Source organism: Takifugu rubripes, chromosome 12 (assembly GCF_901000725.2).
Source record: "Takifugu rubripes chromosome 12, fTakRub1.2, whole genome shotgun sequence".
NCBI lineage: Eukaryota > Metazoa > Chordata > Actinopteri > Tetraodontiformes > Tetraodontidae > Takifugu > Takifugu rubripes.
In genome coordinates, this window is record NC_042296.1 from 12,797,808 (window position 1) to 12,823,730 (window position 25,923).

At 48.6% G+C, this 25,923-nt stretch overlaps 1 protein-coding gene and 1 long non-coding RNA gene across 2 annotated transcripts in view; one reads left to right on the forward strand and one right to left on the reverse strand.

Moving 5' to 3' along the window:
- Nucleotides 1-25,923, reverse strand: part of rbms3 (RNA binding motif, single stranded interacting protein) — a 174,224-nt gene that overhangs the window by 49,187 nt on the left and 99,114 nt on the right. Inside the window, exon 7 of the mRNA XM_029844690.1 lies at nt 16,437-16,550. Coding sequence (XP_029700550.1) covers nt 16,437-16,550 — 114 coding nt within the window. The remainder of the gene's footprint in view (nt 1-16,436; nt 16,551-25,923) is intronic.
- LOC115251668 (uncharacterized) lies at nt 12,123-15,043 on the forward strand. The gene is made up of 3 exons (XR_003890189.1): nt 12,123-12,272; nt 14,605-14,739; nt 14,853-15,043. It is a non-coding gene; the product is annotated as an uncharacterized lncRNA (long non-coding RNA).

Below are 25,923 nucleotides of genomic sequence, written 5' to 3' on the forward strand. Positions count from 1 at the left end.
ACGTCACTTTGCAAACATTGGCCTAATCAACAAGCACAGTTCTGTGCAGAACCCAAGCAGCTCCGTCCCCAGTGGTCCTGCAGTCGCTCATCTACTGAGTGAATCCCAACTCTCCATCCATAAAACTGAGGACTCGTCCAGCACCTAATCCAGCAGGACCGTTCCTGCCCCTGATTTGGGTTTGTATTTACTGACAGTTGAACGGACTCCTAAATAAGAATGAAACACAACTCTGTCCGTCTCCATCAAACGTGACTCGTTGCGTTAGTGACACTCGTTAACACATAACGAGAGGTTTTCACCTTGGGCAGGGATCTGAATCATCCGTCCGAACTCCGTCTTGAACTTAAGCAGCTACTATGATGGATCAATCTCACTTATTACTTTTTGTCTGTCAATCGAGGAAAGCCGGCAGGGTCTGGATGGAGCGGCTCTGAAACACAGGCCTTCATTATCCACCCAGGTTGAGCGTGATGTGCTGCAGAAAGCATGTTGATGTTTAACTGACAGTGACGGAGAGCGTTCGTGGCAGCGCCGCTGGCTTCTCTCCTGCATGAATAAATCGGCGTGTGGGAGAACGAGCCAAACCATTCATCTGAACTCTTGTTATGACTCCTATGATTAAAAATGTTCACTGTAATGAAGTTCTTATCGAGGAGAAACGCGTAACAGGTTGCTTTTGAGGAGGGTTCGGTGTTTGCATGGATTTAAAGGGAGCGTTTCATTCTGTCCAAGCCCACGTGAGAGAGGAGAAGCGTGCTAGATGAAGCATGTAACACCATTTGTCATGTCTTCGTGGGCGGTCCGTTCCTCGCCACGCTCAGCCGTTCTCTGAGAGCATTTCGCAGACAAATGGATCACTTCACACAGAAAGAGCTCTCCAGAATATTTACTCTGTTTGCAAAAGCCAAAAAAAGGAGATGAGAAATCCAATTAAAGGATCAGAGCAGGCTAATGAAGCCTGATAGACTTCTTTTCTTTTTTTTTTTAGCTCTGGCAGCTTTTTGTGCTTTATGTGTTACGATCCAGCAGATCACAATAAAGCAGGCCAATTCAGAATTGTATAAACTTACGTCCCATTTTCAGGTCGTTAAAGTGGGCCTAAAGGAACGACGTCCAACATCGCAGTGGGGCACAAAGCAAAGGGAGCAGTTTTCCATCCCAACCACTTCTGAGTGACTTAATTCCAAAGACAACAGGACGGACACGTTCCCCTCACAGACGCTCTGTGTTGTGTTGCAAATTACTGGGAGAACAGGGCGATAATTCACATTTTGGGATTTCATGGTACGGCGCTGCTCTCCACAACGTTGTCTCGGTTCTGAAGCATTTGAATTTAAGCGTTTTTGCTGACTGTTAATGACCGTTAATGACCGTTAATCCCCATGAAGAAAGAAGCGCAAACTCCTGCAGCGACTTGAAAAGCTCTTTTTCCTGAAGGCTGGAAAATGAGCAGAGTGGAAGACACTCACTTTCCAGCACGTTCGCACCGGAATGAGGGGCAACGTAGCAGAAGAGAAATGAGAGTATCCGAAGAGCAATAACGAGAGAGAAAAGGCAGAGAAAGCAAGTCAAGGACGACCGGAGTCTCCAAATGTGCCTCGCCGGTCGAATCCACGAGCCAACATAACGTTCCTCTTTTGGAATCCACGGAGAATTTTTGAGATTAGCATCAGGCAGCGTGTGATTCTCCTGCATTCAAGGAGGTCAGATAGTCATGGGTTCAATCCTGAGACGCCTGGCAAGCATCTATTGAGAGGCAGTGACAGCAGACTTGGGAACAGCTGAGGTATTTAACTATTCACCTTCAGAATTTAAGGGCTAATGCACTCAAGCACATAAAGTTTACAGATGGAAAAGGGAAAAAAGGATGGATAAGTCATGAAGGAAGACAGCTGTGCTGCGTCGGGCCAACACTGTAGTCAGGGGCATGATTGATGATCTAGAAGTCATGGAGAGTTAGCATAAAGAGTATGTTGTTCTTACTCTTCACGTTTCTTTTGGCCTGAATAACAATGTCCAGGCATGAAGGGAGGTGCTCATGCTTTACTGGGCTGCCAAAAAATCCACAGCATAAGAGAGAGACTAAAGGAAAAGGACGACAGATCACGAGCGCAGACAAAAGGATATGCTGCCACATATTCAGCTGTCCACTTAAGGAGGTGCTGTCACTTTCTAACAAGAGCCACTGCAGAGTGCATCTGGCCCATTAATTGGCCATAAACAGACTTTGAAAGCTGTTCGCTCTCTCCAGCTATCAGAGTCCACCGACTGGATGAGTGGAGTTCCATATGGATGGACCTGTCAAACGTAATCTGCCCCGATAACAACAAACGCCTCTGCTGAAGCACGCTGTGATGTACTGTGCAGCAACGCCTCAGCCTTAACAATCTTTAACTCTATATGGACACGGGATCTATACAGGGGAGGGGCCTATGGACGGCGCTCTTAAAGGGTCGTGAACAGATTCTGTCGACGACCGACGATGATGCTTTGATCTGTGCAGCAGAGTTTCCTATCTGACTCATCCCTGCCACCATCCATCAACCAGGCATCAACCAGGCTCCTCCATGGTGGACACCTGGCCAACTCTGTTCCTGCTCAGAACCGTTCTGCTAACACGGATGATGCTGCGTCCCCGGCACGTTGCTTGGGATTTGTCATTATCCTGTCCTGTATAATAATATCTGACCGAAATCTCTGCAGATTAACTTTGTTTAGACCTGCGGTGTTTACAGGAATGGTGCGTTTGGGAAATGAGAAATGTGACAGTGAGTCATGATTCAGTGAAGAAGCTGGACTGTCATTAAGCCAAAGATTTTCTTTCATGAGAACTCTCCCACGGTTTACCTATTGTGACAGGATACCTCTGCTTTCTTGCGCGTTCATGCTCGGCTGTCTCCATATTGCCTCGTCACCAGGAGTGCCTTTGCATTCCGCGCCACTGACTTAACAAACCACTCGTGGTGGAAGAAGCCAAACTGCACAATCAATTGGTTTTTAATGCTTTGAGGAGGCCCCCGAGCGCCTGGAGTTAGCATGCCTGGCTAATTTGATGTGATTCATTGAACTGGTGGTGGGCTGGGTGTGTGTACGTGGTCGTCGGCCTGGGTGTGTGTACGTGGTCGTCGGCCTGGGCGTGTGTACGTGGTCGTCGGCCTGGGTGTGTGTACGTGGTCGTAGGCCTGGGCGTGTGTACGTGGTCGTCGGCCTGGGCGTGTGTACGTGGTCGTAGGCCTGGGCGTGTGTACGTGGTCGTCGGCCTGGGCGTGTGTACGTGGTCGTCGGCCTGGGTGTGTGTACGTGGTCGTCGGCCTGGGTGTGTGTACGTGGTCGTCGGCCTGGGTGTGTGTACGTGGTCGTAGGCCTGGGTGTGTGTACGTGGTCGTCGGCTGCTTGTGTAGGTGGCTGACATGAGCGTGCGGCATAAAGGGGACAGATTGGTAGCTATCCACTGATGTCTGTGACAGCTGGGGTTAGCGCCTCACAGCAGTCTGCTGCCAAACAGCACCGCGAACACAATGGAGACGCGACCGTGGGGATGTTTGTGGCCCACATGGCTACTTCTGGCACAAATCTTGATGAGAAAGACACCACAGTGTGGCCGCTGGCTAATGCCAGGAAGGCCTCGTGACATAAGGCTGGAAGCCGACGGCTATCAGACAGCCGGACAGGCTGGTTGCAAAGCAGCACGGACCACACATACGGAATCACATAACACGTACAGGCCGCACAAACATGTGTCACGAAAACACGGTGGCGCAGGCTGTGTGTGTTCTGCCTGTGTGCTGACAGCACAACAACACATGGGTGGAGAGCCTGAAACACTGTGGACACAGGAAGGAAACTGTTATACCATTGCAAAACAATGGTATAAGTGTTGTATAACTGTTATAACAGTTGGCTCTCTCGGTACGGGATTAGCTGTTCCACCTGTAAGCACCTGTCCTCTAGTGAGTGAGTGAGTGAGGGAGTGAGTGAGTGAGTGAGTGGAGGAGGGAGGGAGGGAGGAGGGAGGAGTGAGTGAGGGAGGGAGTGAGTGAGTGAGTGAGGGAGAGTGAGTGAGTGAGTGAGTGAGTGAGAGAGTGAGTGAGTGGGTGAGTGAGTGAGGGAGTGAGTGAGTGAGTGAGTGAGTGAGTGAGTGAGTGAGTGAGTAGAGGGAGGGAGGAGGGAGGGAGGGAGGACAGTGAGTGAGGGAGTGAGGGAGGGGTGAGGGAGGGAGGGAGTGAGGACAGTGAGTGAGTGAGTGAGTGAGTGAGTGAGTGAGTGAGTGAGGGAGGACAGTGAGTGAGGGAGTGAGGGAGGGAGGACAGTGAGTGAGTGAGTGAGTGAGTGAGTGAGTGAGGGAGCGAGTGAGTGAGACAGTGAGTGAGTGAGTGAGTGAGGGAGTGAGTGAGTGAGTGAGGAGGAGTGAGGGAGTGAGGGAGGGAGTGAGGGAGGGAGTGAGTGAGGGAGGGAGTGAGGGAGTGAGTGAGGAGTGAGTGAGTGAGGGAGTGAGTGAGTGAGTGAGGGAGGGAGTGAGGGAGTGGGGAGTGAGTGAGTGAGTGAGTGAGTGAGTGGTGAGTAGTGAGGAGTGAGTGAGTGAGTGAGTGAGTGAGTGAGTGAGTGAGGGAGTGAGTGAGTGAGGGAGGGAGGGAGGGAGGGAGTGAAGGGCCAGCGGGGGGGTCCTCGCCGCATCAGGCTAACAACTGCTCCACGGCTCAGCGGGTGGCTTGAGGCCGCCATATTCCAACGAGTCCACCGACGGTGAGGAACGAGTGACAGGACGGCCGATGCCAAACGCATGGACGTAAATCCATACATTGTGATGTTTGTTCTTTAACTCAGTGTTTAATTCAAGCCGTCAGTCAATATCCGTTGTCCTAAACAATGTTTACAGAGCCACCGCTAAAAGGCTAAAGCTAAGTGAGGCGCTGCACATAAACGGTTCGCAGCGTTCAGTAAAGAAATTATATACTCATCCTGCATGCATATTTAATTACTCATTAGTACACAGTAATGAAGTACTTTAATTATAAAGCTGTTTGATTTATTAGATGTAACATTGGCCTGAGAGAAATAATTTATGCTATCATTCTGATTATGCCAGATTTCGGTTATATTATCGTCCACCTGACACACCTGCACATTTCAGGCTCTTCCATAAACCCCTCAGGGCTCTTGCTTCGGTATTTCAAGGCCACGCTTGTTTCTGTTTCATGCCCATAAAGAATGTAACACACAAGGTGATAAAATGCATCTAACAAACGTGAAAAGCCAGAACCTGTTGAGATGAAGCATCTCTCACACACACTGCAGCGGCTCTTTTAAAGCCAGGATGTCCTCACCGCTCAATATCCTCGATTGCTACATCATGAAGGATGCAAACAGCGCATAGCAACAATCGCTATGAGGAACGTGGAACTGATTCCTGGAATATAAAGCTTTCAGCAGCAAGAGGACGAATATTTGTGATGGAAATGGGAGAGAAGCATTTAGCTGTTTCTACTGTTGTCAAGTATATTTCATGAAGTATCCCGAAAGGTTCCTCTCACGCCTTTTCATCGGCGCCATGCGCAGCAGGAGGATACTTACTGTAGGTTGCATAACATATTGTTGATGAGGCATCCATGACGTACTCTGGACCTGCGCAGAGATAAGCAGAAAACGTCCACACGGTCACTTCAAACCGCTCTTTATATCCATGTTTTACCTTTAAAACCTTTAAATACTGTTGGGTCGGAGGTGAGAGTCGTCGCTGTGGGTCCAAGGCAGCAAAAAGGCCTGAACTTTCCACGGAATATCAAAATGAGTTGGGAAGTCTCAAGGCACTAAATCTGCCCGTCTCCTCATTATTGGTGTGACTCCTCACACAACCTATAATAACCCGCTTCTCCATCATAATGCTAATGCCTGTGAATATTTGAAGGACGGAGAGCTTATTATTGAAAAGTTTGAAACTGTAAAGTGGGACTGAGAGATTTTCCTTCTGATTTCAGAGAGGAATCCGACAAAAGCTTGTTTGCTGGTGTGGATGTGAAAGAATGAGCCTGAAGGTGCAGGACTGGCGGAACAAACGGAGAATTTCCACATGCTGGAGAGGAGAAGCAGACAGCTTGTGGCAGACAAACACCCAGGCTGGCCACTGATCCCGGGAAAATGATTAGATTAAACAAAGACAAACATGGAATAATGTGCTGTAAGAGCAATCAATCCTGAGAGCCAACAGGAAGGCGGGATTTGGATCCACAGCCAAACAAGCTGGATTTCTATAACATGGAGCCAAGTGTGTTTGTACACGGCAGTGTTTGTTCTCCCAGCAAGAGAGCACACACACACACACACACACACACACACACTCACAGAGACACACACACAGAGACACACAGACACACACACACAGACACACACACACACACACACTCTCACACACACACTGGTGGATTCTTTGCAGGGTTCTGGTGGAGCTCAGCAGGGCCCAGCTCGTCCCAGGTCCGTTTCTGGGATGAACCTCTAACACCGACCCAGTTCTGCTCCTCTCACTCACATTATGACTAAAACCAAACACACACGTTGAAAATCATAAAAGAAAAGAACCAGCAGTCACAGGGAGGCTGGTTGTGGGGGAACCTGGTTTGGACTTGATGTGACCACCTTCCAGTGCTCTCGACACCACTGTGATCCACCACTGTGATCCACCACTGTGTACGGAACTCCTGCCCCCCCTGGCCTGGTGTTACCACCTCTGGCAGCGGCTCAGAGGCGCTGCACCTGATTGGTCGGCCATTCGGCTCCAGCACAGCTCTGCCAGTTTGCTGCTCTAATCCACACAGCTCCGCTCCACGCAGCCTTTACGACACTGATGTAAACCAGGCTGCGGCTGGCGGGCGGCTAGCTCAGATCTAGGTGGAGATTTGGCCTATGGCGGCTGTCATGTGGACATCAAAGCCGTTTCTCCTCAGAAATGAAGCCAACGGTTGTTCCAGCACACGGCGGCCAGGCTTTAACGAGGGCGGAACGCCGCCGTTAGCATGGCCGTTCGCCGATTTCAGAAATCTGTGTCATCAAACAGCAGCTAAAAGAACTAAATATGGGATTTGTACAAAAGAAAGCTTCTTCCATAAGGGCTGTTGTCTGTTGGGCGGGGCTGAATCTTTGATGTTTTCCCTCTCTGCCTTTGAACAGAAGCTAAAGGACTCACCTTCCTGACGCGGCTGGCTGAAGGGCAATATTACAGGGAGCAGCAGCGGCACCGGCCGATATTGAAACTGTGAGGATTAATATTCCTCAAAAGCCCGGTCATTGTTTTTGATAAATCAATTTGGGAAGCCTTCCGAGAGCAGATTAGAGATGCGCCTTGGCCCGCTCCCCCCCCTCCTCCGCAGGTACTGGACCAGAGTTTTAATCAAGCGTAGCTCAAAGTCGGGCGCCGCAACCTTCAGCCCACCCTCCCTCAGCCGTTACCATCACGACCACCACTGCGATACCTCTCCTGCCTCTCTCCATTTGTCTCTTCTATATTCTTATCTTCCGTCCCCTCCGGGTCTCTCTGCATACCAAGCAAAGGTACGTGATGGGGGCCCGAAAGGCCACGGCAGCACCTCCATGTTGAGACCTGGCTGAGGCCGCTTCATGGACGCGGACGTGGACGGAAGGCGGTCCAAGCTCTCGACGTCCCGCACGTTTCATTACTCTGCTCATCACTGACGTGGTGAATGTGGAAATTCACCACGGAGGAGGAGGGAACGCGATCAAATTTAGCTGGAGTAAATAACAAAGTGGAAAACAAACAAACCTTCATCTTCTTAGCAGATGCAGAAAAGAACGAGGGTCCCGAGGCTGAGAGGGAGAAATTTGTTTCTTCAAAACACTTCAAACACTTTCGGTCCTGATGAATGATTCCAGTTTTCAAGACTGTCGGCATTTTTTTCTTTTTCTAAATTTGCTGCTTGTGTTCACACGCCTGTTGTGCTCGCCGCCTACGGAGCAGATGTCACCGCGGAGCGGAGCAGCACAGAAACACAGGAGCATTCATTCACTCTGGCCTCTCCGTGGCGCCCGGCCCAGTAGCCTACCTGATATGTGGAGACGGGAGAAGCAGCGATGAAGGGCGTGATGGAGGTCTGTGCAATCATGCGGTTGGTGGCGATACTGTAAGGCGAAGAGTAGAACCTGCCAAGAGGCGAAGAAAAGTCAGTCAAAATCAAATAGAAGACCGATAAATAAATGGCCAAGCTCACATCTGTTGTAAAAAAAAAACCATTACCAAAGGAATGTAACAATGATATCTCTCTCAAACACACACACACACACACACACACACGCCTGTTTACCCATGGTTATGTGCTCCTCAGCCCCCTACTCTGGCCCAAACCAACCAACTCAGCCTCCACCGTGGGACCAGCCAGAAGGTCCTCACTTCCCTAAAATATCCTCATTCTGCAGGTCAAAAATTGCATTTGCTCTTGACTAGTAATTGAGCAGAGAACACACACTCTATGCTGGACCTTGTACGGTCACACACTCGGTCCTATATTGTATTTGGAAAGCCAAATAAAAGTTTCATGAAGTAGCAGGCAGGACTTTCAATTGAAAAGTCGGGTCCGATCACATCAAATTGAGTGTTGTCATCATATAAGGGAGGATACTAATATTAGGGCCACGCTGCCGGAGTGTGTGAAGGAGTGTGTGTGGAGCCGGCCTGAGGAAACGTAATGCATTTCAAGAAGGTGAGCTGGCGTGAGATGAAGAGAAGCGGAGTGGATGGCTACGCTGTTTTATCTCGCCGCTGAAGGTCTGCAGAAGCAGGGGTCACTGTGATCCCTGGCAGACATCCTCAGTGTCCAATAGTCCCTGTCACTCCAGCTGAAGCTCATATTAGTGTGGGCATTACACATGACAGCGACAGGCTTTTAAAAGCTGCAGTTCTATTTCAAATACAGCAGCAGGGTTTCAGACTGCACCGACTCCACATCGCAACATCCCAAAGCAAGCACGTCCAAACACTGTTTATATTTACGCTTGTGTGTTTTGGGCTTTAATAACTTCTGCAGACGTTCAGGTTTTTTTCTTGACCGCATAAAAAGTTGCATTAGGACTTCAAAAATTCCCTCCTATTTTCAGAAAATTGGAAAAACGGACATCGGAGGAAAAACCGGAGTAATTTTGCGATTCTAATTACCGTGCGTTTGCGCGCAGCAATGATGTGAAATTGCAAACAATGAGCACTGAAACCAATAAACACGGGGATAAAACAGATCGGAAGCAGCTCTTGTGCGTTGCTTATTAGGTTGTTGAAATAGCTTACGCTGCTGTGTACAATATTTTGGCTGTGATTAAATTGAACGGCCTAATTTGCCCTGAGGAAACATCAAAGACTGGTGCTGTGCGTTTCACTGGGAGGAAATCAGGAAGTTAGCGGCGTAAAATGGCCGCGCTGCGCTACTGGAGGTATTTGGCTTCAGGCAACAGCTAAATTTGTGCAAAACTGCGAGAATCTCCTGGATGTAATTATTGTTTGTGGTCTGATTCAATGCTGGTTGTTTCTTATCCCTGATCCCAGACCAGCCTGGTTCCAGGAGAAGCTCCACGCAGGGCACAAGTACTCAAGGATGAAGAATACTCACACATTAGGAGACAGCAGGGACACATTTATTCACAATCATCAATAATCCACACTTCTGTCTGCACGGTGAATTATTGATGGTTCTGCTGTCAAAAACAGGTGAATTCTATCTCCACACCCTTTGATTGACACTAGCAACATTGCTAGTGAGTTTAGTAGCATTACCCCAAATGGTTTTAAAAGTTACTGGCAAGATTTTCCCAACAGTTTTCCTCATTTCAGCTCAACTGGTGCCTGTAATATTTGGTGCCTCTGAAGGGTCCGATAGAGACCAGCACCACCGTGTGGGTGAAGCTGTTGGGGCCGCAGCGCCACCTCTTCAGTGGTCACGAAGGGAACGAATGTGTTCGACACTTGTGCGCCGCAACGAAAAACCAGGGTTTTGTTTCAGGAAGCGCAACCTATCGGACGTCCTGAAAGGGGAAGGCAGGTGTGTTTCTTGCTGCGTTCGGCAGGAGAGGCGAACTGCTGAGCTAGTAAAAAGCTTCAGGAAGGTTGGAGTTAAGGGGCGTCCGGAGACAGCGCTGAGCTGAGTTTGGGTTCAGCTGAGTTCCAACAAGCCTCCTCCTCAGAAGGCGTGAGCACATATTCCTGGATGTGAAGCAAAGACCAATAAATCTGCTCTGTATCTTATCAATATCCTGGATCAGATGATATTGTATTACCCAGTTCGTTTTCTGTCTGATTAAATATTGAATAACGAAGCTTTCATCGTGTCTGTGTGGTGCAGAGGTGGTAAGATTCTATTCCTCTGTAAAATGATCATTCTACTCCAGAAAATTAGCCAGAACAGTGATCAAAGTCAAGGTTTTCATCGGGGTCCTGATGTTCTGCCTCTTTCCTTAATCCTGCCAATCCTCATCAATTAAATCATACCCATAAGTTGACCATAAATGACCATAAATGACCTTAAATGACCATAAATGACCATAAATGACCATAAATGACCATACGTTTGTAATAGTGGTGCAGACGTTGATCGGAAGCAAAGCTGGAAGAAAAGGTTTGATTTTCTTATCCAGCTGCCATCAAGACTTACTGATAAGAATAAAATAAGAACAACGAGCACCTGAAAACACAGTCGCAGACGTGTGTGTGTGTGCGTGTGTGTGCGTGCGTGTGTGTGTGTGTGTGTGCGTGCGTGCGTGTGTGTGTGTGCGTGGAGCGCTTGTTATCCACGTTTAGCTTGAACTTTTTTCCATTGACATGAATCATAAAGGTAAAATGCTTATTTATTTATCTGTTCAATCTGGCTTCTCCTGTGTAACAAAATAAAACGAGATACTTTCAGGGTTGCTGCTCCCCAGCTCGGGCTGGTTGGAGAGGTGGAACTAGACTCATCAGGCTGAACGCAGCTCCGGCGTGAGCGCATTAAGACTCCGGCGTTCCTGCTCCGCCTGGCTGGAAATGTTATTTGCCTTATTTGGAACCCAGCAGATACTTAAAGTTGAGGCTTTTGGAAATGAGCGCTGGTTTTTATCCACTTCTGTGGCTGAGATTCACTTTGAGCCACTGCAGGACAGGTTGTTTAGGAACTGGAGAATGAGGTTTTTCCTCTGAACGACTCCGAGGGAGATATGAAGAACCTTTGTCCTCCATCCGGCATCAGCGAGGAGGGGAAAAATAAAGCACGTTGCCGGGTCATTTATTTCCCCAGCACCATTAAGTCATGACAATAAGACGCAAGAAAACACACACACACACGCTTACGAGAAGACCCGGGCACACACACGCACACTCAGCGACCCTCTGCTATTTCTCATCCTGCACAACCAGCGAAACAGATATTTGAAGTCCATATAGATTTCCTTAATCAAAGAGCAACAAAGTGGAGACACAACATTAATCTTTATGTATGGCAGCCGTATTGAGCCAAGAAGTGAGTGTATTAGCTGGTGCAGAGGATGGATTGGACGTGCAGCTCTTACCCGTTCTGCATTGCAGTGGGGTCGTATGTTAACGCCATCCCAGTCTGGGGGGGGAGAGAGAGAATTAGCATTCAAAATCAATAACGAGAAGACAAATTATTCCCAATAATATTCTCTCATTCCTCTTCCTGCTATTCTGTTGCAGACGTCAAAGCAGATACCGTCCCACTCACACTCGGACGGCAGGAAGAACCCGCTCATGTGTTTCTGTTCCGGGGTCGTCAAGGTCAAAGTGTGCTGAGCCTTCTTCTGAAGTGATTGAAAACTATTTAAATTGTGTGTGTGCGTGTGTTTGTGTGTGTGTGTGGCCCTCAAGTCCAAGAGTGAAATGTGCTCCAATCCGTCATCTGCATTCCCGAAGCTTCTCTCAGAGGAAGGCTAATCCGATTTCTTTTAACGGGAGTCTGCTGAGGGTAGCAGATTTCATCAGGATACACACGTGCGCCTTGTTCTCGTCTCTCTTCCTTTTTGCATCCGTCCCTTTGGTCTGTGTGTCCCTTTTGCTCTATTTCCCTCCTTATTTCCATCCTTCCGTGTGACCTTCGGCCCTTGTTTCTCCTTGGGGCCACCTGTGCTGGGCTTTCATGGAATGTGGATCCAGGCTTGGAGGAGGGGATTGGCCCACAAGAGTGACCGGGCCGAGAATGTTCACTGAATGGACGTCATGGGAACGCCACTTCCTTGTCTGTGATGTGACCGTGCACGTGTGCACGTGTGTCAGGCTGGTGCGCTGCAGTCAGGTGGGAGGAAGCAACATTGTACTGTTGATCTAAAAGGAAACTGGATCGAACAGCTGATATCTGTGTTTGAATTATGTGACTGTATTTAACATTCCCGACTGTTCCCTAAATCCACACATCTGCCTCGTGTTGCTGGGGAACTTGAAAATGATAGAAACTTGAACCGCCAGCGTGTGTGTGTGTGTGTGTGTGTGTGTGTGTGTGTGTGTGTGCTAATAACATGGTCAGCTGTCTGTGAGGCTGATGACTCCCCCGAGTGCTGTCCTTGATTCCACGGGCTAATGAAATCCACACCAGACAGGGTGAAGCCTGCACAGCCACGACTAATTACTGATTCTGTCAGCTTTTGGATCGTTCTGCTGGGCGGAGGAGGGCAAAAGTATTTAGCTGTGAGAACAAGCAGTGATTGACTGAGATGAAATGACATTGAAAGCTAAGGGTTCCGTCCATAACCTCCGTTTCTGCATGTTTCTGTGAGCTTTTATGGGCCCACATGGACCGGTGTTTCGCTGTCCTCTCGTCAGACCAGCTGCTCACCGTTTGTGAGGAAAGATCCGTAGAGGAACCATTATTTGACATGTCCGTCACCCGGCAATTTAGAGTTAAGCTAATATAACATGTAATTATTCCATTCTTGCATCAAAGTAGACGGATCAAGATGATTGTCTGCATTTTTTTTCTGAAAATGTGGCCACATTAATTATATTGTGCCTAAAATAATGACGCTAAAGGTCCTCGGATCTGTCATAGACTGAGAAGAACCATTTATACCTCATAGTGTTGGAAAAAAGAGCTAACCTTGGAGAAAAATGGGATGGAGGTGTGAACTACGGCTCCTTTGAATGATAAAAACAAGTCTGAGGTGACCCATGCTTTGCCAAAAAGAGCCTTAAGGGGGTCTACCATCAACTTTTGTTCTTTTACACGACGCTCAAAAGGGTTGTAAAGTGATTTCAGAGCCTTTAGAAATCCACCGGTCTCCAGTTGGGCTAACGATCTTCAATTGAAGCGACTTTGGGACTGGAGCTACTCTGCCAAGGTCTGGGCACCAACAGAGCCTCATCCGTGATGTAAAGAAAGAGGCCCTAGCAACAGCTAAAGCTGGAGAGGCTTCGCGGGCTTCCATCTGTATTCAGGGCTCGACTGTACAGAAAACACTGAACAAACAACCTGGAATCCCACAAAGGAAGCTGCTTCTAACTAAAGAGAACATTGCTGCTCGCCTGACGTTTGCTAAAGAGCACAGTGAGACTCCGCAGCGGCACTGGCACAATGTGGACCCTGCATATCAAAGGACCCTGCATATCATCACGGATTCTCCGTCCCAACCGTTGATTGCGGTGGAGGAAATGTCAGGATTCCAGGATCGGAGGAACGGGGATTCCCAAGTGAATCGGGATAACGTGAAGATGTCTGTAGATGTGCAGAAAACCGGCTGATGGAACAGGATAATGACTCAAAACACCAGAGCAGAGCGGCCAAGTCAGAACCCTCGGCTCAACATACCGGAGAAGCTCCGGAAGCATTTGGAGAGAGTTGGAGACACGAGAGGTCCGGAGCGATGTCGGCTCGGCAGCTACAGGAAGTGCTTGGTCGAGGAGGGTTTGAATGATGAATGCGTGTTTCATAAAGACATGAAAGATCGGATTCTTTTGCTATTATATTTATCCATACTTGATGATGACTTTCTTTTCTTTTTTCTTAACAAATTGATGCAGAAAACCACGAAATTCCAAAAGGATCACATGGATGTGAGGGGGTGACTTGCCTCTTTTAATTCATAGCTCTATGGGGTCTTTTTCACAGATCAAAAGGTCAGTGGAGCAATTATTTAGAAAAGAGAACAATATTTGTGGTGCAGTTAGAGCGGAAAACTCCCACACACACACACACACACACACCACACACACGCACACACACACCCACACACATGCACACACACACACACACACACACGGACATCTGTCAGGCTTTCACAGAGTGAAATGGCGGATGTTTTTTCATCTACACTCATTTCCCTGGAGTATTTGCTTGGGAAGTGTGACTTTGAAAGTTTGGAGTTGGTAAAAAAGAAAAGAAGTGAGCGTAAGGAGGCAGGAATCAAACAACAAACAGCCACGTTGCTTGTGTGTAAATGTGCCTCTGTCTGCATTTACAAAATTATGAAGTTTGGCAGCGTGAGACATTGACGACCAGCAAGATTTCCACTTCGGATAGTTTATAAGGAAATCTGTCATCTTCCTCAGCCGTTAGCAGCCCCCCTGCAGAATTCAATCCCCACAATTCCTGACTGATCGTGCAATGTGTTCTCTCTTTTTTCCACTTTTCTTAGACACAGTAAGCTTCTCTCCAGCCATATGTTGCTGGGGGATCTGGGAAGACTTCAAACAGCGAAACACACTTCAAACGCAGAAGAAACAATGTGGGAGAGGGAGAGAGGGCAAGGTGGAGAGAATGACGAAACAATGTGAGGAAAAAAAGGAAACGGCATATTGAAATATACTCTGGAAACACAGTCTCTCCCATGGACAGGTTCTGACTGGCCCACTAATAAATTAAAATTCTATCTGCTGTTTTCAGATCACCGTGTGCATGAAGCAACTGTGCTGGAGTTACTTTACATCTATACTGGCATCTATGCTCAGCTGGGGGCAACTACAGAGGACATAAGAATGAATAAAGCAGGCCACATAATGAGTGGATTCTGGACTTTTATTCATGCTTAATAACAGGACTTTAATCAAAAAGGGCCTGCAGCCTGCTAAACTAACACAGTGATATCATCACAATACTTAATCCACTGTTGGGAGAAAATCAGCCAGCTGAAGAAGATTGTATTTGCTCATTTAACATTAAAGTGTTAAATTGCAATTTGAAGATTGTTTTGCTTTGCTCAGATTCTACAAAATCAAACTATATAGTTGCACACGACAACCGAGACGTTTAATCGTCTTGTTTTCCAGGCTCCCTCCCGTAGATCAATAACATGCCGCTGGGATGACTGGACCCTCGGACCCTCTGTATCCGTGTGGGTCAATGATGTGTTCTGTGGTGGACCGGTGACCTCGCTACGGCCTATTCCTGCCTCTCACCTGCGTTTAACAGGAAACGGATGGATGGGCGGGCAGAGGGGGCACGCACATTCAAGCCATTCATCACACATACGCCAGCGGAGTGGGAGCCTACGAGGGGCCGCTGAGCAGCAGTGTGATGGTGGAGCGGGCTGCACTGGGTTAGGGGTGTCATGGCTGCTGAACATGTGACGGGCAGACACGGCCATGCAGGGCTCCAGTCAGACACATGAAGCCTGCACCACCCACGCGGACACGTAGGGAGCGTGGGTCCTCAAGGACAAACATTTCATCCCTCCAGGTCTCACATGCTGCCGTTTCAGCACAACTGTCAGCATCGCTGAATGCGTGTGTGCGTGTGTGTATTGACTCTCTGGAACAGTCCGCCACCTGTCTCCTCTGTGTGTCCTCCCCACTGAGGTAGTTGGGATCCCGAGAACACAGCTCAGGCTGGCCTCCACGTGCTGTTGATGAATGCTCGCCACTTCTGGTTTCCACAGGTTCGAGGTGCACTCCCCGTGACGTGTGGAGACACGAGTGGACAGTTTGATCCATATCTCGGGTAATTGTCTTCGTCCTTTTTAACAGTCGTACGACTGAGGGTGAATTCCAATGACAGACAGCAAATCCAGATGTTGCGAGAAGGGCGGCGACGGTTAACAGGAATAGCATTACATCAGCAGTAAACAACTTGTTTAGAACGTCATTCTGCTGCAATGGAAAAAGGCTTATTTGGTTTATGTGGCTTTGGCAGTTATCAGCTCTAGACACTGACTGTGCTGAAGGAAACTCTGATGTGGTGCATGTTGCAGCTTGCTTTTCATATCCAGTGAGTTTGTCAGTGTTACGAGATGAGGAGCAAAAGAGAGGACTTGGAGAAGCGAGCCACCCTCACGCTTCACCGTCACTTTCCAAGAGTCCCAGATGATGACGTTTGCAGGGGTGTGGAGGAAGAGCAGCATAGAAAGTGAAGGTGAGCATGGATGAAGCACCCATTGGTCAGGGTAAACCGAACACCTCATTCGGACGGAGATATTTTTTGGTCTATTCTACCGAGACCTTCTGAGGGGGTCAGCTTGGGCAACGGCCGGACATCTTACCTCGCCCTCTCTGTGCCACGGTCTCCCATTCTGGGGGTACTTGCTCTGGCTCTGGCGTTTCTTCTGTCCTCCGTCTGCAAATTTACACAGCAAAGGCTCCGTAGGAGCTGCACAGAAAGGGAAAGAAAACAAAATGATGTTTGGATACCTCCATCCTGTGACCCATCAGAGAGGTTTAAGCCCTTCTCCACCACTTTGCATTTCTTTTCAGCCACCATCACATCTCTATCTCTCCATCTCCTCCTCCACTCTGCCCCCCCAACGGAGCGCTTAGACAAAATTCCAGACACAACTAACAATTGAGAAAAATCCCCAAATCCCAATGCTGGCAGCCCGTTCCTACTCTGGCCTTGGCTGGCAGCTTATGAAAGAGCATTGCAGGGTATTGTTGAAATAATAATCACAGTAATCGCTCTTGTAAATACCTCTGAGAGAGTAAAGCAGCACCGCACTGGCAGCCAAAGCTCATTTCTAGAAGGCATTCCTGTTTCTGAAGCCTTATCCCCCACTGTTTTACTTCTAAAGACATCTTTTTCTTTAATTTGTAATTGTATGCCTTTCTCCACGAGCGTTCGTACCAGAGGGGTGAGAAAGCTGTCAAACATACCAAGGCTTCTGATTCTGGAGCAACCAAGACCAAAATCAAAGAAAAAACCCTCTTATTAACCAATTATTAGAAAGAAAAGCCCTGTATATACGACAGTTTCTGCCTAAATGATTTCATATTGAAGGCTGGTTCTAATACAGTGATAAAGGACATCAGGCTAAAGGTCTGAGTGTGCATCTTTTTATAGTTGAGCTCCAGGTGTGCACTGAGGCCGACCAAACCGGATAAAGAAATGAATGCAGAGAAAAAAGGGGGGGGGGGGCTTTCGTGAGCTGTTCTCATGAGAAAAATGGGGGTCACCCTTGGCTGAGGATATGGGGTTTTAACAGCATTGGTCCCTTTTTTCAGTCTGTGTCAGCAAGATTGGAATCTGAGAGCAGCAGAGATGAGAGCAGGAACGGGGACAGTTGGGAACAAAAGAGAAGAGAAGGAGTGAAGGAAACAAGACACAAACCAGTGGAGAGAGCGAAAGATAAGGGAAGCAGGTGGCTGACCACGACGTGTCGACTGAGAACCAGCACCAGTATCAAACACTTGTTCCCCAGACGGTTGTTCAGGTCAGAAGCTCGACAGTGGTGAACCGGCCCGTTTGTCCACAGAACTGCTGCTGTTCTGCACCTGCTGGCTCAGACGCGTCCTGACGGCTGTCCTGTCATCACATTCCCATTACAGGCCTGGCAGCTCGTGACACGGCCGCTCTGACGACACGGGGCTGCCGGGGGGGGGGGAGCAGGACCTTTCATCGTGTCAGAGATGACACCTACGGAGAGGACTGTTGATGCTCTAATCTCCGCTCCACATGCGAGAGGTGCTGGGGACTTGATAGCAGAGGACATCGCATGACAGGACGAAGCGACGCGCTCAGGATTGATAAAGCAGTGACAACAACACACAAAATGATCTCTGAGCTTTTCTGAAGCATATTTTGCTGTTTATGAGTTCAAACATTGAGCTTCAGTTCATTTCTCTCTCCTGATGCCACCATAAATGATGTAAGTTCTGCTCAGCCGCGACCAAACTGGCCAAATTCAGCCGTGAAAATTTTGGCCTGGAATGGAGCGTGAGGGGAAAAGCTGCCGAAACACAAAAATCCCAAGATAAAAAAACCTTTTCCAAAGTTCTCCTTTTGCACTCGGGCAGATAATTAGCTATCTAAGAGATGTGGGGAACCCGACACCGAGCGTGCTGACGCTACGCCTGCGACTACCTCCCCGTCCCCACAGCAAAATGGCCAATTTGTTTAAGACTCCAGCCCAAGATCAACAGCCTCCATCCACCCTGTGATCTCAGCCTGACGTGGCCCAGCCCAGCCCTGCCCCCCCCCACACACACACAGGCACACACACTCCTTCTGCCCATAACACCACACTGAAATAGTAAACACATTCAAAACAAATGACTGCCAGCCTGAAAGCTTGTTTTTTCCGCCTTTTCTTTCCACACACCCCCATCGGTGGCACAGCCAGGAATAAATTAGGCCACTGGGTGCACGTGTTAGCTTGCTGATGTTGCAATCTTTAGGTCACAGACTCCGAGTACAGCGCACACTCGGCGCTAACAAGGCTCTTTGGATCTCCTAATTGTTTTTATGTGGGTTGCTGCAAGAATCCAGTAAAACACTTTAATAAGGGTCGAACACAGATATGATCACACACACGCCTGCGAATGAAAACACTTCGGTGGGAGATGTCTTTGTCACTATTGCCTAATTCGATCACGGCTTCGGCTCAATCATCGTCCGGGCCGAGTGTGGCTCTGAAAAGATAGTCGTGGCTTTCTGCACATCAAAAGATCCATTAACAGCACAGCAAATGAAGCAATAAGCGCCTGCAGCTGTACTTCTGGATGAGACATTAAACCAACAATCGGCATTTAAATGAAGGCTTGCTGCATATTTCATTTATTAACTCCACTGTGTACATCAGTGATTATCGCTCATGATGGGCCTCCTCCTCTGGTCCAGCGTGACAAAGCCGGCCCTCGATAATCCTGTTTCATCTTCCTCCACACGGATGCAGCAGATGGTCCGGCACCAGCGGCTCTATGACAGTTTGATCCATACATGTGAATCGGGATGTGCAACCAAATGTACCAGAGTCAGAATCGCATCCACTTGTTCATACCTGGAGGGTGGATCTGTCAGCTGAGCAAGAATGCCCCCCCCCCCACCCACACACACACACACAGGCTGTTACAAAACTGGTTCTACACAATGGTATGGAGCCAAACTGGGTCGGTGTTGCTTTGCTGAGTGTGTGCAAAGCCCTAAAGAGGCTGAACTCAGGGTGCTGCTCAGCCACTTGAACCGAAACACCTCATCCTAAGTAGCTTCAGCAAAAGGAAGCTTTCCAAGAAAGCAACAGAAAAAAGAGAGTTAAAAGTCCAATGATGATGATGATGGTGGTGGTGATGATGATGACGGGATGGGAAAAATGGTGAGAAGGTGAGAGATGTTAAGATACTAAGAGAGAGTAAATAAAATTGATGAGAAGTGGCTTACAGTTAATTCCTTATTACCTCCTGTCAGTGGAATTGTTCCTGAAATAATCATATTCATTATTTATTAACCTGTTGTTAGTGATGAATTATGTATTAATCACAATGTCAAAAGTGGGGAAGATATTCACACTGAGAAGTTCAAACTTAGAGATTTGGGACTCAACACTCATTAAAAAATGATGAAAAAAATGTCGTGAGGTGTGAATATATAGTAAAACTGAAATGAAACATTTGGATGGGGGGATTCACACAAGATGTCACATGACAGGATCAGCACGGCCACCAAACAGGAAGACAGACAGTGGTAGCTTCCCAAAGGGGAGGCTGTGACGGATCCCAGTCGATAACTCTCACGACTGCCACTGTCCGCGCATCCCTCAGCGTGGAAATGAAGACGGTCTGCCAGCGTTTTGCTGACAGGGACAGCACACATGGCTCAATGACACGCACTGATAAATGGAGTGTGCGCTGGGAGGAGGGCGCTGCGGCGAGCCAGACAAAGAGGGGAGGGCTCCAGATGGAAGCACCGATACCGAGTCATAGAGAGACTCACAGACAGAGACAAAGGGAGTGGTAAAAAAAGACAGCCACAGTCCAACCCCAGTCTTTAAAGCCACAGCTCGCAGTATGAGATTAGTATGGGGGAGTATTGATCCGCCCTCGGTTGGACGGGCTCATAGAGGGCTCCTGGAGCACCACAGCACTGCAGCCCTGCAGCCCTGAGATCATATTATGGATTACAGGAAGGGAAGAGCCCTGGATGTAGGTAGTAGAAGCCTGATCGATGAGCTATTGCGCACTTAACAAGAGTAATGTTATGTAGGGAGTCTCTGACATGCTAATCCATCTCTCACTCTCTCCGTCTCCCTCCATTGCATCTCTCTCAGACGTGGTTATCTTCTGTCTGGCTTCCTCTCAACTCATCTCTCCATCTATTTGTAAGACTATGAATAGAAAGATTCTACACATTCTGATTCTGCACGACCCAGAGAGAAGGGTGGGTGCTGTATGTTCAAAGTGCCGTCTCCCCGGTAGATGACCCATTTCAAACGGCATCATCCAAAGTGTCGACTGCTAATGGCGTTAGCTGGAGCTTTGAAAAACGTGGCGGGAACAGATGTTTCTAATGCCGAACCAACATATGCTTCTCCCTCCTGCCAACATCTTTGTTGCTGCAGCCGACCTCGGTATCGGTGGCCCTAATCCACAGCTGGCCAGCGAGCCAATTAAGTACGGCGCCATTGTGAGCGTGCGTATGTTAGTTAGAGGACGGAGCCAAAATAAGACGCAAGCTAAGACAAAAAACACAGACGTTACACATAATGGACAAGTGGTCAGCGTCTTTGTTCTTACAGCATAAAGGTGGTCAGTTTGGGTTATGGTGGTGGCTCTACTTTGCTTGTGGGGGGGTCTTTGCCACTGCCTGGGTGGGCAGACTGTCCTCTTAGAGCAGTATTATAACGCTGCCAGCGCCTCCAGGGACCCGGGAAACTCCCAACTATCCAGCTGAATCCCACAGATGGGCTTTGTAATTCCACACAACTGCCCATCAGCCACACCTCCAGCACGTATGGCTGCACATACGTGACACTGGCCTGGAGAAACCAGCTCAGTTCCACACCTGGAATATATGCTGGACCAGACTTTTGAGCTTCCTCTGAAGGCTCCAGGGTTCAAACCTGGGCCGCAGCCACGCCCGTGGCGATTTGTTGAGGAGACTCTTCCTGATTTAGATTTTATTCTGGGTCTACGCTGGTTTTTGTAGCTTTCATGCAGCCCCTGATGATGAATCTTGAATGACAGCATATAAACAGCTGCAGAAACAGGAACCCCAGCAGTTCCTCAAGCCTGGCATGAAGACAAAAGGCTGTACGTCTGTTAACGAGGTTTCAGGCGTACGCGTTTCCAGTAACAACAGCATGGACAGGAAAGAAAATGAAATTACAGCACAATAAATGAATTATCAATAAAGAGACCTCAATACTGTATCTGAGGGCGATCGATGTGACAGCTGCGATGTGGGCCGAGGACAGAGGACAATCCTGTGGACGCGGGGACGCACAAATCAATAATGTTGCTGGGAGTGAGGGACAATCGATGCTGCCAGTGGCGCTGATTGATGATCATTGAAAGCCCGGCTCCTGACTAAACGGGGTGAAGGGGTTGGGGGTTGGGGTGCAAAGGGGGTTCCACAGCCCCCCTCCCTCACTGGAGCTGATTGGGGATCGATGAACGGCAGCACTGGAGCTGATTGGGGATCAGGTGACTGTGTGGCGGAGGGGAGCAGCGGCGTGAGAGGAGGTGGTGGAGCTGGAGGAGCCTCCACAGGAGCCTCCGCAGGCTGCAGGTGGAGCTGCCTTTGCTCTCTAAAACATCCCATCCGTGGTCACATCACCACTCTCCTCTCTAAAACAGCGCGTCTCCTCCTATTGGAACCGTTCTTGGTTGCTTTGGAACGTTCCTCATCACTGTTTCTCTCTCGTTTGCTTCCACTGAGCAGAACGATCCCTGAACGTAACCAGTGACATGATGGTGACAGACGCTGTGTTGGATCCTGAATTCACATGGAGTCGGGAATGTTTGGAAACTCTTGGGAACGCTCCGTTAAACAGTCAACATGCGACGCTTTGGTGAGACGACCTTCGTCAGAACTCTGTGGGAAACAGAGCCCAAAGGTCTCGTGATCTCTGACTGTCTGGATGGAAACCATCTGGAGATCACCCGTTCTGGTCTGGGGCAGCTTCTATATCTGACCTCCAAAGAGCACAGCGGCTTCACAATGAAGAACATTCAGAGTCCTCCATCGTATGTTTGGGTTCAGTTGACAGAGAAAACTACCTTGGGTTCAGTCAAGACCTCAACTGTTTCCAAGGTAACGTGCTCTGGCTGTAGCATTAACCCTGCTAACGATATGTAACAACTCCAAAAACGGTTTCCAACATGCAACATGTTACACGCAGCGTGTTTACGAGGAACTCTCTACTTCAAACGCTCAAACTTCAGTCAAGGCTGATGAAAATGAACAAATAAAACAAGACTGGCTCCACACCAGGCTCCTGCTGCTGTCATGCTGCTCCGCTACAAACTGTGGAGGAGAACAAAAATGATCACGCTGGATAAAATTCTCTGGATGCATGGAAGCACCGTTTTGCTCGTGTTGTAAAGAAAGAGGAAAGAGCAGCCCTTATTAGTGAGCAAATGCACACCTAACAGTCTTCAGAGTGTCTTCAACAGTGCACGGACGCAGATCAGAAGCTGCTGTATCCCTGCGGAGGAAAATCAGGGCTGGTAATCAGAAACAACGGCTGACCTGTGTCAGACAGATCTGACTAAGTCTTTGCCTAAACATCTCTGAAGTGATGAAAGGTCTCGTTTTCCCCTCAGTCAGCATTAATGGGATCCAATAAAAGGAAGAGAGCTGTGTTTTTTCCCCACATCTTGACCCTGGGGAGGTAATACAGTAAGAGGACGTTGACGTCCATATTTGTAGCGTTCGCACACGCCAGCGTAGCGTTGGTAATGCCTTGAGAGAGGGCCGAACCCGTTTAAACTGGCTCTGACAGCTGAAACATCGGCCTTAAGCACATGCGCTGCAGCGTTCTTTCTTTCTTTATACGACATCAAACTGCATTAGACCGTGTAAAGAATCACGTTAGGAGTCGTCCTCAAATCATCACTGTGCCGTTGATCTTGTTCCGTGATAACGATTCAGTCAATTAACCATTTTAATATGCTTGCAAACTCCGCAGAACCAACTAGGTTATTGCTTGGCAAACCTGGCAGAGCACATGATGAAGCCAGAAGCAATAAAGATGGATGGTGTCACCAGCCAGGAGCGCCGCTCCGCCCTGTCTATGCGACACGCAGCATCAGAGCCCGTTAATGACGGCTACGGCTGTTGGCCCAGATTCTCTTAAACTCGCGACACATCTTTGACCACAAGAATGTCGGCAATGCGGCTTTCAGCAGCACAGCGAAGCACATCGCCACGGCGGCTCCCATCCATCACCGTAGCATACAACCAGCCTGCCAGCCGCCATGGCGACGGCTTAATTGGTGGAGCTGATGAGGTCTGATGAGGCTGGGACTTATTAAATTGGCCAGGCTGTTATTTAGATAATTCCATAGAGATGGGATTCTTCCAATTCTCATCCATTCTCTGTCCTAGCAGGGGGCTGCTGGCTAATCCACTCCTTTTGTAATAGCTGTAAGAGGGGGTTTAGAAACATTAGCTCCCCTCTCTAGCACACATTTATCAGTGTGGACTGTTGGTTTAATGCTATGATGAGTGTATTTCACTAGTTATCCCACTCACATGGTGGACATGTGGAAGTCCCGGGACCAACGACCAAACAACAACAGCAGCAGCAGCAGCAGCTTCATTAGCAGCAGCAGTAGCAGCTTCATTAGCAGCGGCAGCAGCAGCTTTCTTAGCAGAAGCTTCATTAGCAACAGCAGCAGCAGCTTTATTAGCAGCAGCAGCAGCTTTATTAGCAGCAGCAGCTTTATTAGCAGCAGCAGCTTTATTAGCAGTGGCTTCATTAGCAGCAGCAGCAGCAGCAGCTTCATTAGCAGCAGCAACTTCATTAGCAGCAGTAGCAGCTTCATTAGCAGCAGCAGCAGCTTCATTAGCAGCAGCAGCTTCATTAGCAGCAGCAGCTTCATTAGCAGCAGCAGCAGCTTCATTAGCAGCAGCAGCTTCATTAGCAGCAGCTTCATTAGCAACAGCAGCAGCAGCTTCATTAGCAGCAGCAGCAGCTTCATTAGCAGCAGCAGCTTCATTAGCAGCAGCTTCATTAGCAACAGCAGCAGCAGCTTCATTAGCAGCAGCAGCTTCATTAGCAGCAGCAGCTTCATTAGCAGCAGCAGCAGCTTCATTAGCAGCAGCGGCTTCATTAGCAGCAGCAGCAGCTTCATTAGCAGCAGCGGCTTCATTAGCAGCAGCAGCTTCATTAGCAGCAGCAGCAGCTTCATTAGCAGCAGCAGCTTCATTAGCAGCAGCAGCTTCATTAGCAGCAGCAGCAGCTTCATTAGCAGCAGCGGCTTCATTAGCAGCAGCAGCTTCATTAGCAGCAGCAGCAGCTTCATTAGCAGTAGCTTCATTAGCAGCAGCAGCTTCATTAGCAGCAGCAGCAGCTTCATTAGCAGCAGCAGCAGCAGCTTCATTAGCAGCAGCAGCAGCTTCATTAGCAGCAGCAGCTTCATTAGCAGCAGCAGCAGCAGCTTCATTAGCAGCAGCAGCTTCATTAGCAGCAGCAGCAGCTTCATTAGCAGCAGCAGCTTCATTAGCAGCAGCTTCATTAGCAGCAGCTTCATTAGCAGCAGCAGCAGCTTCATTAGCAGCAGCTTCATTAGCAGCAGCAGCAGCTTCATTAGCAGCAGCAGCTTCATTAGCAGCAGCTTCATTAGCAGCAGCAGCAGCTTCATTAGCAGCAGCAGCTTCATTAGCAGCAGCAGCTTCATTAGCAGCAGCTTCATTAGCAGCAGCAGCAGCTTCATTAGCAGCAGCAGCTTCATTAGCAGCAGCAGCAGCAGCTTCATTAGCAGCAGCAGCTTCATTAGCAGCAGCTTCATTAGCAGCAGCAGCAGCTTCATTAGCAGCAGCAGCTTCATTAGCAGCAGCTTCATTAGCAGCAGCAGCATAAACTCAAAGCACGGTTGCTAACATGAAGTGGAAAGCATAACGTCACAGAGGGGTGCTAAGAATGCTGCTCAGTATGGGACAGTGCTTCAAAACACATTACAACTGACAACAACTGACAACTCTGCACATAATTAAAGTCTCTGCTGCACAGAAGTGGTGAAGAAGATGTGTATTTCAAACGGGCGTTTCTATAGGAACCTCTTAGCATCTGGTCGGTCAGACCTTCAGCACCAGCTGCAGCATTGTAGAAATTCCAACCAAACCCAGACGGCGAAACAACAAGGAAAATCTTCAGCTCATGAGCAGAGCGTTGTGTAAAAGGAGATAGCTGCGCTGTTGATCGCACGCAGCCAACTCTGCAGAATATTCTTCTCAGCTCGGTGACGGCCAGGAGCCAAACGCTGGACAACAAGAAGATGATGAGCAAATCGGTGAAACAGTCGTCGAAAGTAACAACAGACGGAAAACCAGCAGATTTCCGGTTGGCAGGTTCCCGAAAAGCTGTAAGGCCGCGGCGACATGATGTTCCTGAAGAACTCGACACCCTTCCATGTGCTATCACAGAAACAACAACAGACCCTGTTTGGAAGGGTCAGTGGTTGTGGCCTTATGGATCAGGGGGCCATTAAGAGAGCAACGTTTAAAAGCTTACATGGAGAAGCTACAGCGAGCAGTTCACCGGGGGCAACGCTAATCAATATCAGCTCCACTTAGAAATCTGCTGTATTAT